Genomic DNA, 19871 nt, shown 5'->3' on the forward strand with positions numbered 1-19871 from the left:
AACTGTGGTCACACATGGAAGACACTAGTTAGTAAAGCTTGCTTTTTCCGACTGAAAAGTGTCACTCAGAAGAATGTATTGACTATTGCTAGGCACAACGTCAGTGTGTTTCTAAGTAGGTTGATACTAAAGTAATCACTGCAGATACCCATGAAATAATAAGTTAAAATCCACAAAAGCAAGTGTTCCCCTAAGAAGAAATGCAATATTACATATCGCCAGTATGTAGAAAAAATTGAAATAATTTCTTTTCATTTTTGTTTTTTGACAGTAGCTGTATAACTTGTAAAATTCTTTTTTTTTTTTTTAAGATTTATTTATTTTTATTGGAAAGGCAGATTTACAGAGGGAAGGGGATATGGAGAGAAAGAGCTTCCATCCACTGGATCACTCTCCAAGTATGGCCAGAGCTGAGCCATTCTGAAGCCAGGAGCCTCTTCCAGGTCTCTTACGTAGGTGCAGTTCCCAAGGCTTCGGGCCATCCTCAACTGCTTTTGCAAGCAGCCAGCAGGGAGCTGGAAGGGACACAGACCCGCATCAACGTGGGATCCTAGTGCATGCAAGGGGAGGATTTGAGCCACTAGGCCACCATGCCAAGCTCTAAAGTTCAGGTTAAATCACACTGTTTAGCCTGCCAAAGAAGAAAATAGCAAATCTACTTGGGCCATGTACAATGGAGAAATCTAGTTTTAAATATGATACCACTGTGTTTAAGAAAAATGGGACGTTTCTCAGCTAATATCCTTTCTTTTCCTCTTCTTCCTTGCTGTTATAATGCTGCCTCATTCACTGTCCCCTAGGTGGGCTGCAGGGGTGAACCGTGACCAGTGGAGGAAGCTCATCATAATGGCTTTATTTCTTTTGCTGCTGATTGAATCAGGCCTGTGCTCTCAGATCTGTGACTAACGAAATTCTGGAGAAAGATGACCATGCAGATTTTGAGAAACTTCTTTTTTTTTTTTTTTCAAGATTTATTCTTACTGCAAAGTCCAGAGAGATATACAGAGAGGAGGAGAGACAGAGAAGAGGATCTTCTGTCCGATGACTCACTCCCCAAGTGAGTGCAACGGCCAGTGCTGCACTGATCCAAAGCCAGGAGCCAGGAACCTCCTGCAGGTCTCCCACACGGGTGCAGGGTCCCAAGGCTTTGGGCCGTTCTCTACTGCTTTCCCAGGCAACAAGCAGGGAGCTGGTTGGGAAGTGGAGTTGCCGGAATTAGAACCGGCGCCCATATGGGATTCTGGTGCATTCAAGGCAAGGACTTTAGGCACTAGGCCACCATGCTGGGCCCTTAAGAAACTTCTGGAAGTGGAATGTCTGAAGCAAAACTTTCCTTTCAACCCTGCATTTTGTGGTCTGCTATAATTCTTAGGATCCTGTGGCCATCTCGGTGGTGGGAGCATGCCTCTCTAGAAAGAAAGATTGTCTTAGTGTGGGTCTTTTCATTATTCAATAGCAGGAGTTTTAATGCCTGGTGTCATTTGTCTATTTACACAGAGTCAAGTGCATTGGAATCATTTCTTTCATGGGTGGCTTCTAATAACTACTATTTAAAGGAAAATAAATTGATTATAATACTGTAAATTTAAAATACCGTATTAGCAAACAAACCATTCTTACTTACTTGTTTGTGTGAGAAGCTGAGGGAAAGAGAGGCACAAAACTCTAGTCTACCAGTTCACTCTCTGGTGCTGGGCCAGGCCCAAACCAGGAGTTGGAGTTGTACTTTGATGAGGGGACAGAAGCCCAACTAATGAGTCCCCGCTCCACGTTAGCAGCAAGCAGGAGTCTGAGGCTGGATCCAGGAATTTAACCCAAGTGCTCTGCTGTGGGCCGCAGGCAGCTGAGCTCACTAGCCAGATGCCGCCTCCTCCCCTTCCCTTGTCCTAATCCTATAATTTTATTGAGGCTGCGTTTGAAATGTCTGCTTTGTGTATCTCGTGTATATGCTGGTTGGTTATGGTGTTTTCTTAGGAATGTCACTGGCATCCTCCTTTAAAAAACCTCCTGAGGAGCAAGTCCAGTGTGCAATGTGGACTGCACAAAGTGTGTCTTCTGCCAGGGACATAGAAACGGGAGAGAAATTCCAGTTTCCACTATTTTCAGGGTGCAGAATTTGAAAAGGCATGAGGCAGGAGAGTTCTTCCCCTATTATCTTAGGACATATCCTTTAAAACCAAATCATTATGGAATGAAATACTAATTGCCTCTGCTTTTAAAGTGGCTGATCTTTTATTCACTCTTGTGGCTGTAGCAAATGATGCAGTCTCTGGTGGAAACAGTGGGGAAGACCTAACACCGAGGACCAAGCAGTGTTGATGTGTATCGGTTTCTCCGTGTCTTGTCTTTAAAAGACCTTGATCTACTCATCCTCAGGCTGCACTTGTGAACATGGCCTGTTCCTGTTAGCCCTAAATTTACACACACACACACACACAAACACAAACATTATTTTTCACTATTCAGAAAACTTTTCTTCTATTCCTTTGGTCCTGTAAAGACTCATGCATCTTTCTCTGAAACTTTTATAATGAAATTGCTTTTCTTCTCTAACTTTTTAACCTTCACAGCTGCCATATTTAACGAGAGTGAGAAAATCAATCACAATTTTACAGTAAATCCTAAGTTGAGGGATAATCCGACTTCCAAACAATTATGTGGATAGAAGCTGATTTGAGCTGTTTAAATATGTGACTAATATTAAGATAGTATTGATGACACAAAACGCAAAGACCTGTAGTCCATAGTAATGACAAATAACATTCATTAGGGTTATTATGTTCCAGCCCATGATTTGCTGTTGACTCCCTTAATCCTCGTAAACATCTCTGCTAGAACCCAAGTCCCCTGAGGACAAGGTTTAGAGTCAAACAATCCGAGCTTACTGTTCCCAAATTGAGGAGCTGAGGCACACTTATGAGGTGGCTTTCCTAGGTTCGCCTCTGTACTCTGATTCCAGAACCTGTGTTCTCATGTGCCGCTGTGAGCAGTTGCCTCTGATGTATCTAGACAGACAAACACAGAGACGTCATACACACTGGCTGCTCGGCGGCGGGGGGGGGGGGGGGGGGGGTGCAGGCTGGGAAAGAGCAGATCTTCCTCTCTAAAATCAGATATGCAGAGAGGAGGACAGAGAGGAAGACCTTCCGTCCGATGATTCACTCCCCAAGTGGCCGCAGTGGTTGGTGCTGCACTGATCCAAAGCCAGGAACCAGGAAATTCATTCCAGGTCTCCCACGTTGGTGCAGGGTTCAAAGGTTTTGGACCATCCTCGACTACTTTCCCAGGCCATAAGCAGAGAGCTGGATGGGAAGTGGAGATGCCGGGATTAGAACCGGCACCCATACGGGATCCCAGCGTGTTCAAGGCAAGGACTTTAGCCGCTAGGCCACGCCGCTGGGCCCCAATAAATAAATCTTTAAAAAAAAAAAAAGTAAACACCCACTTTGTAAAGAATGTGGCAATGAACCACAGTGCAGTTTAAGAGGGGTCTAGAAATCATCATCGCCCCTGGTTTTCTTGGGGGGATCCTGTCTCCCATGCCAAGGACAGCAGTCAGGACCCAACTTGGCCAAACCTCCTCCTCAGTGTCCACTGTCTACTAAAAAGAGTCTATTAACTCTTCATGAACTTTTTTCTAAGACTCTTTAAGACTCTTTTGCTTTCATTATATTGGCACTGAGTGCCCCTTTTTTATTTCAGTGAACTGTTCGGAAGCCACACTTACCCTTTACCCTTCTCATCAAGCTCCACGTTGCTGGAGACAGGTTCTGAGGCCTGCATCCTTGGGCAGTTTTATCACAGGATGTGCAACTCAACATGTTCTCAGACACTGCTGTGTGCTCTAGGCCAATCCTCCAGCACGGCCTCTTCCTGCCATCAGAAGATGTGAACTCTGCTGCCAGAACCACATAGGTTTCCCCCTGGACATTGTGTGTGTGTGTGTGTGTGTGTGTGTGTGTGTGTGTGTGTGTGTGTGTGTGTGTGTGTTTCCCCATAAGTAGGAGCACACACCACAATAATGACAGAATATATAGTAAATACGTTAGTAAGTGATGCAGTCATTTATTAGCAGTATCAAATGTTACATGTCTGGATTTCCAAAGATTTGTACATAACTTAGCTTTGAATTTGCTTTCTGTGAATTTTTTTTGAAGTGCTCTCTGACGTGATATACTTGTGACTCACGGTGTAGAGCAGAGGTACCACAAGCATGATGATGTGTGCTACGACCCCACAGCTGGACAGTTGGACAGTCTCCTGACACTTAAACTCCATCACAGTGGACATGTCTGGTCCACCGTTGACTGGAAGCTTTCAGGATGCAGCATTCCTGTAAATGATGCACTGTACATGCTAACATGATAATATGGAATGATTTTGAACTTTGAAAAATATTTTAAAATACACAGAGTTGCACACGATTCATTTACACGACAGCAATCAGAGTTGACAGATGCTTCATGTAGCCGGAAATTGTCACATTTCAATGATTAAGATCCTCAATGATGCTTTGGTTTGTCATACATTTTACTCACTTTTGCTGAAATGATTGTAGAATACACTACCTTTTTAAAGTTTCTGCTTTACAAGAAGTGACAGGGTTTTCCCCCATTATAATTAACTGTAAAATCCCAGTCTTCGGGTTTTGAATTGTAAAGAACTTCATCCTCTTCTTTGACTATTGCATGGAATATGTCATACATTAGAAAAATGAAAACACTAAAAATGTCAATGTAATTGAAACAGTATGCACTTTGAAGAAAAACAATGTTTAGGTTTCTTTTTATCCATGTATTATTTAAATTTGTGTATTGCCCTGCATCCTTACATAATAGGTTCTCAAATCCATTTACTTTAGAGTCGGTCACAGCAGTACCCTAACACTGTGACCCCAAAAGTCCCGTTGTCATAATTTATACCTTCAAAAATATTTGGATTATTCCTCTCAAGCAAACACACACACAACACACAGCATAAGGAGTTAATGCAATAGACCATTTTTCTTTTTGCAATATTGGGTTTTTTTAATTGACATAATATTTTTATGTAATTGTGGGTACAGTACAATAATTTGATTCCTTGTAAATATTGCATAATTTTCATTTTCTGTGTATTTGGAAACTTCAGTTTTTTCTGTCTTGAAATGCATCCCGAATTGTTGCAGGCTATAATTCCATAAGCTGTTCCGTAAGCCATTGAAACTAGTTAACCCGTGTGTATTCTGATGCTCTTTATGTAACATCTAATGTTACCATTCTTTTACCAAGTCTCCAGTGATCGATTCAATATTGATTTTTAGGGGGAAAAAAAGTGTGTATTTCTGCTCTATCTTTCAGCTGATTTTTTTTTTTTTAATGTGTTTTGCCAGAAGAGGCTTTAAAAGAGCATATCCTCTATTGCATTAAGACGTCTAATCCTTGTCACAGATGACCTTGCCCCATACCCCTTAGTATGGAAATTTCAGGATTGACACATGTGGGGTTTTCATTATGCATAAGGACTTTATTTTCTCCACTTACCTCCAGAGGCCATATTGATCACAAATGTTCTGTTACCAATTGTATTGTTCTATCATTCACATCCCATGGCTGACATCTTGAGTTTGTGCTGTTGTACATATGTATTTAATACCTGGGTAAGAAGGCCACCTTCATGCTTTCTATGTGACACCACATGTCCCTCCACTCAGCGATGTCACACCTGTTGAATCTATCTAGTAATCCAGTAGTGCTCTAGGTTTCCTTGATGGAGCAATTTAAACAGTAACAGTATGCTGAATCCTACTGATCATTCTAGGATTACAACATCTGAAATATTTTTGAAAAACCTATACCTTTTACACAACTTTCATTTTGTTTCATGAATGTAATTTCAGAATATTGAATTAACAATAAAAATCTGATCATTAAAGTTAGGAATTAGAAAAATAATTATGTAAAGCTTACCAAAACTTTGCAGTTGTGTTTAGACGTTTCACAAAGCACAGTGGTTTCATAATCTTTGAAGAGTAACTCCTAGAAGTTGCTTCATACTTTTTGATCTGATGGAAAAATGTTAACAAGTTTAAATATATATTATTTAATATATCAATGTATATCACATTATTTCAGTTGCCTAGTGTTTTTTGGCTTCAATATAAATGGGTTTTTTTTTTTCTCGTTTCACAAAAACAGTAGGAAATCTAATTTTGACATTCAAAAAGAACAATCAATTTAACATTCTAGAAAGAACAATATTTTTCAAAGTTCTTTCATACAAAAAATGAGTCACACTTTAATTCAGAACGTTGTTTTTTGAGTAAGCACAACAAGTAGATTTTGCTTTATTTCTGTTTCTGCATTTCATCGACTTACCCCCGTTTTTCTGCAGCAGATTCCATCTTGCTGCATAGCAGCTTCAAGTGTACAAAAATCAATCCTGTTACATTACTGATATAAACATTGTATTATGAAACAGAGACATCAATTATTGTTCTTCCAGTGGCTTTTAAGAATTTATTTCATGTGTGGGGATCTGCGTAAGTTTTTTCCTCAGTTTATGAATTTGACAGCAAGTCTTCATCCATGATGCAAAATACAGTGTATTTGAGCCTGGTCATCTTAACTTTTGCTTATAAAATACTGAAAAGAAAAGCTGTAGGTCATCCCAAGAAGGGCTCAGCTTGACAATTTCATCTCCTTTGCTCAGTAACTGTGTTAGAATTTTATTTTGAAAAAATGGGCATTTTTTTGCTACCCAAATATTCAAAAGACAGTTGTGGTAAAAGAACTACATATTCTTTTTCTCTTCTTTCAGTCACAATGAACGGAAAGTGACCTGCAAGCATCCAGTCACAGGACAGCCATCGCAGGACAATTGCATTTTTGTAGTGAATGAACAGTAAGTGAAGACTCTTGTAATGCTGGTCTTTGGGTTGGGGTTAACACTGGGACCGCTCTCATCTGTGTCTCATAAAACCAGCGCAGTTGAACAGCTTTCTTGCATGGGCGTTTGCAGTCAAGTGTAAAGAATACCAGCTGCTCACTGTGTTTGAGAGTGAAACACAACTTTAAGATGGCATATAATTTCAGAATCTTTTTTTGTTTGTTTGTTTCTTTACAAAGGTTCAAACTTAGGAAGTAAACTGAAAAGCCCAGGATGCAGTCAGAGAATCTGTAAACTTTGATAAGATTATGAAAACTAATTTGAGCTCAGTCTTCTCATTTTTACATTTGGGATCATGTTAATTGCCATTTCCCAGGGTTTTTATAAGCAGCAAATGAAACGTGTGAGAAGCTCAGCTGTTCACAGATACTGTTATTGATATCTGTGCTGTTGTTTTTAATATTAACTTTTGTGATTCATTTTCAATTTTCTGGTTAGATGACCAAGAAGAATATCTGTAGTAATGCCTATTAAAACAAGCATGAATTTTAATTTATGCTAGGCTTAGGAAAAGTTTTAATGACATTTAAAGTAGATTTAATTATTAACTATTACTCTAGAGTCAACAGTATCCAACTGTCTTAAAAATGTAGGACACCAGCTCTGCAGCAATGTGCCTTACATTCTGGCATTTTGATATGTCTTATTTTTAGGGCTGTTGCAACCATGACGGCTGAAGAAAAGAAGGAACGACCGATAAGTATGATAAATGAAGCTTCCAACTATAGCATGACTTCCGATTATGCAGTCCATCCAATGAGCCCTGTAGGCAGGGTGAGTTATTTTGCTTATTGGTAATCATTGATACACAAAAGTCAAAATGCATTAGCGTTCTTCATCCTGAAATTAGAATCAATTATACAATATCAATTTTTGCTGTTATCATTAAATGATTTTTTAACTATATTGGAAGTATTTTATATAAAAGCACCAGCTAACAATATAACATGGTATAATTATAATTTGATGACTTTTTAAAATTTGATAGCTTTTTAAAGACTGGTTTCAGATTTGAATAATTTTATAAATAATTGGAGTTTTGTGAGAAAGTGATTACTTTTTTGAATAAACTTTTTAAAGTTATATATATTTATTGATTTTTATTGAAAAGGCAGATACACAGAGAGAGAAGAGACAGAGAGGAAGATCTTCCGTTCGATGATACATTCCCCAAGTGGCCGTAACGGCTGGAGCTTCGCTGATCCAAAGCCAGGAGTCAAGAACCTCTTCTGGGTCTCCCACATAGGTGCAGGGTCCCAAGGCTTTGGATGTCTTCCACTGCTTTCCCAGGCCACAAGCAGGGAGCTGGATGCAGGTTTAGAACAGGTTCCCATATGGGATCCTGGCACGTGCAAGGTGAGGACTTCAGCCACTAGGTTACCACGTTGGGCTCTCAACTTAAGTTTTAAAAGGAAGATAAATGCGGTAGAGTACATGGGATGGTGGCACTGCAGGTGGTGTCTGAACCTGTTACACCACAACACTGACTCATTTTGTCTATCTTTTAAAATAATTACTCAGGGCCTGAAGTGATAGTGTAGTGGCTAAAGTCCTTACCTTGAATGCACCGAGATCCCATATGGACACTGGTTCTAATCCCAGTAGCCCCACTTCCCATCCAGCTCCCTGCTTATGGCCTGGGGAAGCAATCGAGGACAGCCCAGAGCCTTAGGATCCTGCACCCACACGGGAGCAGCTCCTGGCTCCTGGCTTCGGGTTGATTCAGCTCCAGCCGTTGTAGCCACTTGCAGAGTGAATTAGCGGACAGAAGATCTTCCTCTCTGTCTCTCCTCCTTTCTTGTATAAATGCCTTTCCAAATAAATAAATTTTTAAATGTGGTAGTTATAAAATGTATAGATTTTATATTTTGTAGAAGTAAAACAATTGTAATCATTAATCAAATTATATTTGTGATAAAGAAATTCTAGATAAAAAGTGCCTTATGGTGTTTAAAATAAAATTGTGTAGGCTCTTGCAAGGAAATATAAATTTTCAAATTGTGAAAGGAAATTTCTAAATATGAAAAAGCCAATAGGATAACTGAGCCTAATGCCTCATTAGCAGACTTTAATTAAAATCTTCAGAAATGATAAATGGGTTGGAAGCCAGCAGGCCAGTGTCTGGAAAGGACTGTGTCTGGACCAGGGCCACACAGTTTATGCCAGATACTTTCCAGATGGATCTGTTTTGGAGATCCTCAAAAGAACTGACTAAAACAATACAGGAGATTAAAAAAAAAACAATAAGCTTGAATCCAGATAAGATGAAATAGTGAAAAATTCAACCACCTATAGTTATTATCATATGGAATATCTGAAACTTAATCATAACAAAGATAATTCTCTTATAATTAAAGAACCGCTTTTCAACAATAAGAAACAGACTGACAGTTTAAAATGGGCAAATTTTATGTCTATTAGTTTCCACAAAAGAAAATAGAATTTACCCTTAAACATAGCAGTGGTGCACCATCTCGTTTATAATATGCAAAAATGCTCATTAAAATCAGGAAAAGGCACTGTCAGATTTGTAGGGGTCAAGAAGCCAGCATAGAACGTTTCACTGGCAAGAGTGTTGAGTGACTCAGCAGAGCGGGGTGGAACATGGGCATCGCCAGCGGCCTGAGGAGACAGAGATGCCGCCGCCTCCGCCCTGTGTCAGTGTGTCCCTGGCTGTATAGGACACACAGCGCGCCAGCAGCCCCGTTAGCCAGACAGGCCAGGATGTGTGTATCTCTGTGTTCCATCGAGTTTTATATTGTACTGTAATATTACATTTGAAAGCAAATTAGCATGCTTTAGGAAATGTGTTATCAATAAAACTTCTACTGTGGACTAATAAAAGCCTCACCAAACAGAATTGTAACAAAGGGTGCTGGATTCCCAGAGAGGACAGGTGAGCTGAGAAGTTGCAGCTCACTTGTTGTTACTTACTTTTTAATTTACAAAGAGGACCACGTGCAGTTTCACTGGTTGTCGGTTACTGCTGCCCGTGTACATGCTGAACACGGCTGTTTTTGAAGATTATATATTCCAGTGTGTACTTTCCGGAGCCCACGCCATCTGTCTGGTATCATTCAAGTTCAGAGTTGTCTGCAAAGATGAGAACATTGTTTGACAGGAAGTGGCTCCTTCTTGTCTTGTTTTGACTTGATGTGATATGTTTGTTTATAACTTACATCTGAATATTTCTCATCTTTTTAACTTTTCTGTGATTGAAACAACGCCATCAAACCCAGATAATGGCGCAGGATGTTCACTGCTTTAGTTTATTTTCTAAAAATGTGTCAATTTTTCCTCGACCAGCCCAGTTGCTTTATATAGCAGGTAGGATGCAATATTGCTGCCTAGTGTGTCTTTAAAAGTTGTATTTTCAAACTTAAAGGAGAGATTGTAAAATTTTCACCCTTTCATAATATATGGGGGAGGCAACCTCTTTATGCAGAATTCTTACTCTTGAAAAAACTAAAACAACAAGGGAAGAATGAAAATAACTTACATTTATCAGGATTTTAAACCCTGCAAATCTCAGAGAAATCTGAAATTAGATTAAAAGAGTAAAGATTGAAAGAAAAAGTTCAACTCTCTGGTTGTTAATACCACATTTCCTATCGTGCTTTATTCCTATTTAGACATCACGGGCCTCAAAAAAAGTTCATAATTTTGGAAAGAGGTCAAATTCAATTAAAAGGAACCCTAACGCACCTGTGGTCAGACGCGGCTGGCTTTATAAACAGGTATGCTTTCTTCTTGTTCGGTAGAATCGGAATGGACCTTTGGGGGTGAATGTTCCTAAGACAATTATATAAATGGAGAAGGGACTGCAGTCAGTCACCACACTTTTTGGAACTGTTTATTCCCCCCCAAAATATCAAAGGGAACATAAAAGATGCAAATATCAGAGACTCTTTTGCCTGTGGGTTATAGGTATTTCTAGATTTAAATTTAAATATATGCCGTGCGGATGTGGGTGAAATTAAATATAGGTATTAAAATTAATGTATGCTGTCAGAAAGGAATAGCATCCTAAAATTATCCGGGCTGGAATAGTTTTTAAATGTCAAGACTGAAATAAATATAAGGATATCATTCATTTTTCTGTTGAAATAACAATCATTAGAGAAATGTACAATTATATACTTCCCTTCCTTTATTACAGAGAAAACCGAGGACGATTTGACATTTTTTTTTTTCCGATTTTTTTTAAAACCTAACTTTGGCTTCTATACTTCTATATTCAGATCATTCTTTCCTCCTTAAAATTTCATGCTTTTTTTCCTTAGTAGTTTTTCTTTATTCGTTCTTTTGTAGCGACTTGCTCAGATAAGTTCGCTCTCAGACACCTGGACATACTGAGGTTTATGTTGTATTATTTGGAAAACTTGGGGAGGACTTAGGCACCTGTCACCTTGGACTTGAACATCATTTTATTTCTTAGTATCAGTTCTTTGCATACTGATTTGCCACTTTGTTTCAAATAGAAGTGCACTTGCAGGTAATTGAGATAACAGGTTCAACACCCAAGGCCTTAGGCCATCTTGATTGTTTATAATGATACACAACAAGTTAGTTAATTGGTGTTGCTGGTCTATTAAATATTGCTAATCATTTTCAGATGATCAGACGGTTTTTATTCACTAAAACTCATAGTGAATTTGCTAGGCAGTAATCATTAGAAAAAAAAAATTCTTTGAAAATCAGTTGGTATCTAGACCATCTTAAAATCCAGGAAATAGAAAATCAGTCAAGCAAATTGATTTTGCAAGTTTCTCACTGAGTTAATTGGGTATTTAAGTTTATTGCTAAGTTTTAATTGTTACAGATATTTGACTGCATTTTGATCATTAGACAGTTAAAGTTATCCAAGCTTACAGATGTTTGTTCATTTAGTTTAACAAGGACTGTTATGTTCAAGTAGTTAGGTGCAGCATTGAGCCTGACAGATGATATGGCACTCCTTATTGAAAACAGTTCCTCATCGTGTTGAGCTCATGATTCGTTTAATGGTAAAGAAGTGTTGCCCGTTATGTGTCATATCTCTTAAAATATTTGCTTTCAAGGCTCCTTATCTACATTGATAGATAGATAGATAGATAGATAGATAGATAGATAGATAGATAGATAATTGAGAAATGGAAAATGTTTAGTGTTGGTTCTTTTTTTTTTTTAATTTTAATTTTTTATTCCATAGTTGCAATAGCTTTTAATTTTAACTTAGATCTTTGACTTCCGGAGATGTACTTGTATTCATTTATGTAGTTCAAAAGTCACTGTTAGCTGTTGTTGCAACTAGCAATAAATTAGAAATATTAATGCACATACAAACCAGTCTATTGCTTACTTTTTTTGTTGTTGATATCTGTATTTAATTTTCTCTTGATGTTTTGCCATACTGCATGTGGTAAATAATTATGCTTGTAATTTTTCTTGAGCCTGATATTCTATAGCTAAATTACTTATAAATCACAGTCAAGAACTCCCTGTTATTCAGCCAATGGGCCAAGCAAGCCCAGACCATAGACCTTATGAAGAGGAAAAGCTGTTTATAGATTTTATTCTTATGAAATAGCTGCCTTATTCACATCCTTTTACTTCACATTAAATCCACTTCATACGTTCGTCTTCCATTAAAGATGAGACAGGAATGCAGAAGAGTGAATTTCTGATTACAAGTCCCTGGAAAACTCACTCTCAGGGTTTTTGTTGTTGTTGTTGTTTGTTTGTTTTCCAGTTGACACCTACAAACTCTGAGCACTTAAGGAATACCATGTGATGTTCAGATACATATATAGTGTGTAATGTTCAAATCAGGTTAAGCATATCTCTATTCAGAGTATGTTCTACATTTGTTGTAATCACCTTACTGTGCAGTAGTTTTCTCTAACTGAAACGTAGTGCCCTAAAATTTGGTTTGATGCTTTAGTTACATTATACGTATCAGTGGGGTGACAGGTCTTCCAAAAAGTTCGTGGCAAGAGCATATTATGAAATCTTTGCCTGGATCTTAGGTGTTTATGTGCTAAAATAAACTAAGCTTATGATTCTCTTTTTTCAGTGAGTTTTTGTAGATACTTTGTGTATCAAGTGAATTGCTTTGAAAGTTTGTTTTAAGTAAATATGACAAAAGTGGGGTTTAATTGCCTAAAATGAAAGCTATCCTAAATATGCTGGTTTCATGCAGGACAGTACTGGCATGAAGCTGTGGAAGAAACGCTGGTTTGTGCTGTCTGATCTTTGCCTCTTTTATTATAGAGGTGAGTTTACCATCAGTGTTAAGTAGGGGACTTTTTTTTTTTTCTTTTTGCTTAAGAAAAACACTTTCCAGCTTGTGCTACCTGAGAAGATCTTCCTTTGCCGACATACCATTCTGTGTCACTTTGATATGTAGGAGGATCATACAGTGCTTCACACTAGTAAATCAGGGATTTAGTCCAGATTCAGTACTTTAATTTGTTTTGAGTGAAGAAAGACTCAATGAATGTTTGTGCTGTCAGGTCATCCTGAAGCTTACTGTCTAATTGAAATCCTCAGTTTGGTGTGGCCCTTTTCACAAGTCAGGGTTGTCAAATTTGTGGGTTCCTACAATGTTCCATTCTGCTCCCCAGCAAAAGGATTTAGAGAATCAGACAGAGAAATATTACAGAGAAACGTGCTTCCTTTAGCCGTTGGAGAATGTTATGATAGGAGTGCCTCCCAGGCTGGGAGTGTGCTAGGGAGAAGGTACAGTTGTAGTTTTAGGTATGAAATTGAGTCTTTGCCTTCCTTGTGCTTATTATAAACTCCATTTTTTTCTGATTATTGAACTACAGATTAGCAAAGTTGTAAGGAAAGTTCCAGACACCTGTTGACACCTGTTAGCAAAGACATCCCTGAGTGGAGTTGTGTGAAATCTGCTTCTGCTGTATAACAGATCACAAGTCTGGATAGTGTCTCGTACTCGCCTCCTTCCGGGTTTGGTCAGGAGCCCACCGGGGGCCTACACTGTGGCACGGCATGCTGAACTGATGCAGCACTAGCTTCCTGTGTTGGAACACCAGTTCAAATCCTGCACACCCGCTTCTGATCCACCTCCTTGCTAAGGTGCCTGGCAAAGCAACAAGAGGTGTTTCAAAGTGGCCTGGGCACCTGCCACCCATGTGAGAGACCAGGATGGTGTTCTGGCCCCTGGCTGTGGCCTGGCTGCTATTGGAAAAGGAAATAAATGTTGAAAGAGAGGAAGGGAGGAACGGAGGAAGGAAGAAGTCGGGATAAAGGGAGGGAGGAAGGTGTTTCTCTTGTGAAAGGTCTGGATTATCGACCCATAGGAATTCGTTATCTGTGATTTTCCTTCAGCAGTGCAACATACAGGATACCACAGAGAGTTTTAGAACTGACAAGTACTTTTAGTTTTGCTTGTGATTACACAAGCGTGGCACAACAGCTTCTGTGGTCATCTGTTGAAGCAATGCAATGCACACAAACCTTTAAATTTGGATTTACCAGAAATGTTTTCATCTTTTTATTCCCCTGCTAACTGTGGTTGAGAAGTTGCTGAGTCAGAATTAACCGAACCTATAAAATTTCCTTTTGCCACAGAGATATTGTTTAGGCTGTAATTGTGGCATTTATCTGGAGTTAAGTGCCAAATGTAAACTACAATTTTCCCTTAAAGTTTTCCCAGTCTTTTAGAAGATTTGAAGTTGTATCTCAGAAATCATTATCCCTAACTTGTAATTTTTACTTTCCATTCTTTTCCAGTATATTTATATAGACCATACAATTTTAACTTAAAACAAGAAATTTTTACCATTTCTAATATCAGAATGTCTTTACATTCAAGAAGGAAACTAAATTCCTTCTAGTTTGTTGTTGCTCATCATTGCTTTTACAAATCTGTCTCTTAATTCTAGTTTCCATCAGTTTTTCAGATTTAGATCATTTACTTAAAAGGCATAGTGATAAGCAGAGGCAAAGATAGAACTTTCATATCTGTCGATTCACTCCCTAAATGGCTGTGATGGTCAGGGCTGACGCGTGGAGAAGGTCAAGAACTCCGCCCAGATCTCCTACGTTGGTGCAGGAATTCAAGTTCCCAGTCCGTTCGCTGCTGCTTTCCTGCAAGTATTCACAAGGAGCTGGATCGGAAGTGAAGCAGCCCGATCTTGAACTGACTCCTCCATGTGGGATCTGTTATTGCAGGCAGTGGCCTAATTCCCTTATGCCACAGGGCCAGCCTAACCTGGTCATTTAATATCGTAGAAAATCAACTGGGTCTGGCATGATAGCCTAGTGGCTAAATCCTCACCTTTCACCCACCGGGATCCCATATACACAGAGACAGATGCTCTGCTTCCCATCCAGCCCCCTGCTTGTGGCCTGAGAAAGCAGAAGTCGGGCCAAAGCCTTGGGACCCTACACCCGCATGGGGAGTCCTGGGGGAAGTTCCTGGTTCCTGGTTTGGATCAGCTCGGCTCCTGCCACTGTGGCCACTTGGGGAGTGAACCAGCAGAAGATCTTTCTCACTGTCTTTCCTTCTCTCTGTAAATCTACCTTTCCAATTAAAAAAAAATTTTTTTTAACTCATCTACAGATTTTTCTTTATTATTATGAAATGTTAAATTTTACATAAATATCACATTCTAGCTTCTAGGTATATAAATATGTGTATATATGTAATGTATATTTTGTTTGCTGAGCATGTTACCTAAACGATTAAATTCATCTAAATCTCAAACCATACAGTGGGAAATCCGATTATGCCCACTTTGCATTAGACTAACACTGAGAGATCATGCAGTTTGCCACCAGCCTCAGAACTGGCAGGAACAGAGCCAAGCTGAGGCACACTGGCCCCAGAACTGGTACCGTAAATCACTGTCCTCTCGACTTCTTGCCCCTGGCCTGACAGCCTCTTCCCTTGTATGTGGAGGACAGGGGCCCTATTCATCCCTCTCTGCCTCTCAATGCGTCTAGTCTACCAACCTACAATCTAGTCTATTGACATACAGAGTGTGCTGTCAGAAGTTTTTGGCAGATTTGTTCATGTTTGACAGAAACAGAAAATAAGAGAGAAGGTAAGTGATTGGCTTCCTTTGTGTGGTAGATTAGCAAGCCGTACCAGATGGAAGTCCAAGTTCAAACTGTCCCTTGCCATACAGCAGGCGCATTGTGAACCCATTGTTATAGGGTCCACTCTCCCTGGGTTAGAGTGCTGTGTAGCCAGTCTATGGACAAGTCATACTCTGGCGCTTAACTCACTGATAGGACCCTCTTTGTTCCAGGTGCAATCACAACAGCCATATAAGGTATCTCTCATGAAATGTAGATTTTAGAACAATCAGAGGCAATAAACATGCAGAAATAAAAAAAAAAGGTCATGAAACTCAACTCTAGAACACTAAGGCCTCCATGTGAAAGGGGACAGTGAGAGAAACTCCTGCATGGGTTAGGGCTTCCAGTAGGTGCTTTACACATTAGGATCCAAGTGAGAAGGAAGATCATGGGGGCGGTGGTGGGGCGGGTTGCCAGCAGGGAGATTGACTGGCCCAAAGACTGTATGGTGGGGAAAGTGTTTAGAACAATGCAAGTACCCAGAGGAACCAAGACTGGGCTGGCCGGCAGGAGGGAAGGAATGTGGGAAGTGAACATGAGACCACATAGTACTCTGTCCATGCATGGATTCTAATACGTATTTTGTGAGGAAACAATATTTAAGCATAGAAGTGATATGCTTTGACTTGAGGCTCTCAGAGCTCCCTCAAGCTGGTTGTAGAGGAGAAGTAAGAGAACAGAGAAAACTAGCTAGGAGACATTACTCCACAGAAAATGATGGTCGAGAATAAGATGATAGCCGACAGAAAAATCTCCTGGAGGTGTGGGGGACTGGCACAGAGACCGCAGGCTAATCTTCCACCTGCAGTGCCGCCATCTCATGATTAGTCTCCCAGCTGCTCCACTCCCAATCCAGCTCCCTACTAAAGGCCTGGGAAGGCAAAGGAGGATGAGACCACGGACCTTTCTAACCATATGCTCGATGTTCCCTCAGATGAGAAGGAAGAAGGCATCCTGGGAAGCATCCTATTGCCTAGCTTTCAGATAGCGTTGCTTACCTCCGAGGATCACATTAATCGGAAATATGCTTTTAAGGTAAGGGAATTGTGTGCTTGACGCTTGCCTTGTTTTCAAAGCAGATATTGGTCCACCAGTTATTGCAGGAAGGTATTTAGGTGTTTGGATTGCATTGATTTATATTTAAAATTAGGCATCTTAGGGTTGTGTAGGATACTGTCGGGAAGCACATGCTATAAGACTAGAGGTCACACGTCTTCATATGCATGCTCTTAGAGGGTTGTCCCCAAAGCGAATGTGTCCAGATACTCCTATTTCCTGGGTACTGATGCAGTTAGAATACTGTGTGTAGTTTCCCCCTGCCCCCAGGTACAATCCTCAATCCGTCACACCCTAATTGGTGATCCACATGGGCATACATCTTTCTCAACTCTGTAAACATCATTAAAAAAAAATGCTCATGTTTGCCTAGTGCAGGTGTGGATGGCCGGGCAATCATTGCACTATTCCTTCAGTTGTACTCCATACTACTGAGGTTTTCCATACTAAATTGGGTAAAGAATACTGGAAGAGACAAGAACCATATTTCCAACATACTGTGTGTTTACATACAGATATTCTTAGGTCAAAGCAGATCCTGATGGCCAGGTTCTTTGTAGAGGGTGTTTGCAGGTGAGACCCTGAGTCCATTATTAAGTCCAAGCAGACACGAGAACCGACCCATGGCTAGCAGTATCCTCCCGGCAAAAATGTTTATACCCTTGCAAAACTGATTCAATTTCAAATTCCCATCCGCTTTTACAAGAATGCTCAGCACTAAGGCTGATTTGCAACTTCGTAACTGCCTGTGTTACATTATTATCTGTGGAGATGAAAGAATAGGAAGGTTTGGTGGTGAGGTTAGGTAGTGATGTCACCGACAGCTCGACTCTGAGCAATGATTTGGCATGCTAGAAGAATAACTTCGTATTTAAGTAGATTTTATCAAGCTTGATCAGTGGTTTAAACCAGAAGAACAGAATAAATATTTTAAGATATTGTAACAAAATCCAATACTGAAAACTTAAAAAAAAAAAAAAAAGAATGGCTTTGTAAAGCAATACATGTAGAACTGTGTGGTATTACCGCAATTATTTGGCCATAGACATAAGCGGTTTTTGTTTGCTTCTCAATTTAGCCATTGCCTTTTGAATTTGTACTATTTGTAGCACCTTGTACTGGGTTCTTAAACTGAGGTGGGAAATGCTAGAATATTAAAAATGTGTATTTTAACTATCTTTTCTCTGTAATTATTGCATTCACTCAATTTCAGTTATTACTAGAATAGTAACTGCTATTCCAAATTCTTTCTTCTTTGGTGTTCTTCCTTTGAATTTTTGAGCTGCCTTACTACTAAATCTGCTGACATTGATGCTTCCGGCTTATGGAAATGGTAAGTGGAAACTACGGTGATGGTTGTAGAACACAAATGTACAACTTAGCACTACGTGAGTACCGTAACATAATGAGTTCCTATTTCCGTTTGACACACAAGTAAGAGACATTTGTCAGTGCCGTGGGAGAACTAGCTCTCATGATCTCCAGTCCAGCATTCCTTCCGGGGTTGGAAAGGGTGGACAGTTGTCTTTACTCATTTCTTCCACAATCTCATTCGGAGAGTCCCAATTGCACTTCCAGCAACATAGGGTTTGGACTGTATCCTTGGAGTTGTTCTCTTCCAGTTGTCTTTTCTGTAGTTCAGTCAGGTTCATTGGTTATGTGATGATATGATTGTGCTTACTGAATTTTTGTATATATTAAAAAAGACCGTAAAGAAGCTCATTTGACATCATAGATACAGCAAATTGTCAAGATCTGGGGTTCAAGTGTGTGCTTCCAGATGCATTTCTCCCATCTTTTCATACGTAGTGTGTACTAACTACATGCTTAGGATTCTTTCCCTTTACTCACACTCCCCTGAAATAATCATTGCTTATATATATTTTTTATCTTTGAGAATATAATAAGAAATTGTCACAAACTCATTTCTCAGTGGAAGTTAAGAATTTCTCCCCTGTTTTTCCTGCCCTAATATACCTGCCGCTGTTACCATCTCTGCGCTGATGGACCAGAAGCTAAGAGGAGGAAGCTGGGGCTTGCTCCTGGTGTAGTGGTCAATGTGCAGTGTCTGCTCTGCTTCCTTCTGTTTCCCAGACAGAGGCAGACTGTCACACCATCAAGAGGAAGCCTGCTTACGAGTTACAGAAACCTTCTGCCTCTTGAAACCAAAATGCTTACCCCCCAACCCTGAAACCTGAAAACCTAAAAGAAAAAGCCATTTTGGATCATTTATAAATCTTATTTTCGTACATGACTGTGCATAAGGATTCTATCGAACGCTTTAATACAGCACCATTTGAGGACTGAGGAACTTAACACAAGAGGGAAATGCTATGACACGTGCATGCAGTTAATTTGTTGCTGGTTGCTCTTGAGTAACGATGTATGAACTGCAGGAGGTGCATACATGGCACAGTACCACTACAGTTCCGCTTCTCACACATTTTAGAGAAAAAGGAAGACAATAAAAAGAAAGCATAGAATTCTCTTAATACAGTAGATTGTTCCTTGAAGTCATTTCCGTTTCTTACATGAAATACGGGTCTGCTTTCTTTGAAAGTTGACAATAAGATCTGTATAAGGGACTTCTTACCTTTTTTTTTTTTTTCTTCTTCTTCTTTTTCTTTTACAGAATCCCATATTTTTATTTAAAATGATCATGTCATTTTCAATCAGGCTGCCCACCCAAACATGCGGACCTATTATTTCTGCACTGATACAGGAAAGGAAATGGAGTTGTGGATGAAGGCCATGTTAGATGCTGCCCTGGTGCAGACAGAACCTGTGAAAAGGTAAAG

General features: G+C 39.6%; 1 protein-coding gene across 1 annotated transcript in view; it reads left to right on the top strand.

The window, feature by feature from the left end:
* PLEKHA5 (pleckstrin homology domain containing A5) overlaps positions 1–19871 on the top strand; it is a 186652-nt gene that overhangs the window by 104382 nt on the left and 62399 nt on the right. Inside the window, exons 4-9 of the mRNA XM_040967551.1 lie at positions 6799–6882; positions 7581–7701; positions 10560–10664; positions 13109–13181; positions 16952–17052; positions 19750–19865. Coding sequence (XP_040823485.1) covers positions 6799–6882; positions 7581–7701; positions 10560–10664; positions 13109–13181; positions 16952–17052; positions 19750–19865 — 600 coding nt within the window. The remainder of the gene's footprint in view (positions 1–6798; positions 6883–7580; positions 7702–10559; positions 10665–13108; positions 13182–16951; positions 17053–19749; positions 19866–19871) is intronic.

This window comes from Ochotona curzoniae, unplaced genomic scaffold (assembly GCF_017591425.1).
Source record: "Ochotona curzoniae isolate NIBS_2020 unplaced genomic scaffold, NIBS_Ocur_1.0 contig_1482, whole genome shotgun sequence".
NCBI classification, from domain to species: domain Eukaryota; kingdom Metazoa; phylum Chordata; class Mammalia; order Lagomorpha; family Ochotonidae; genus Ochotona; species Ochotona curzoniae.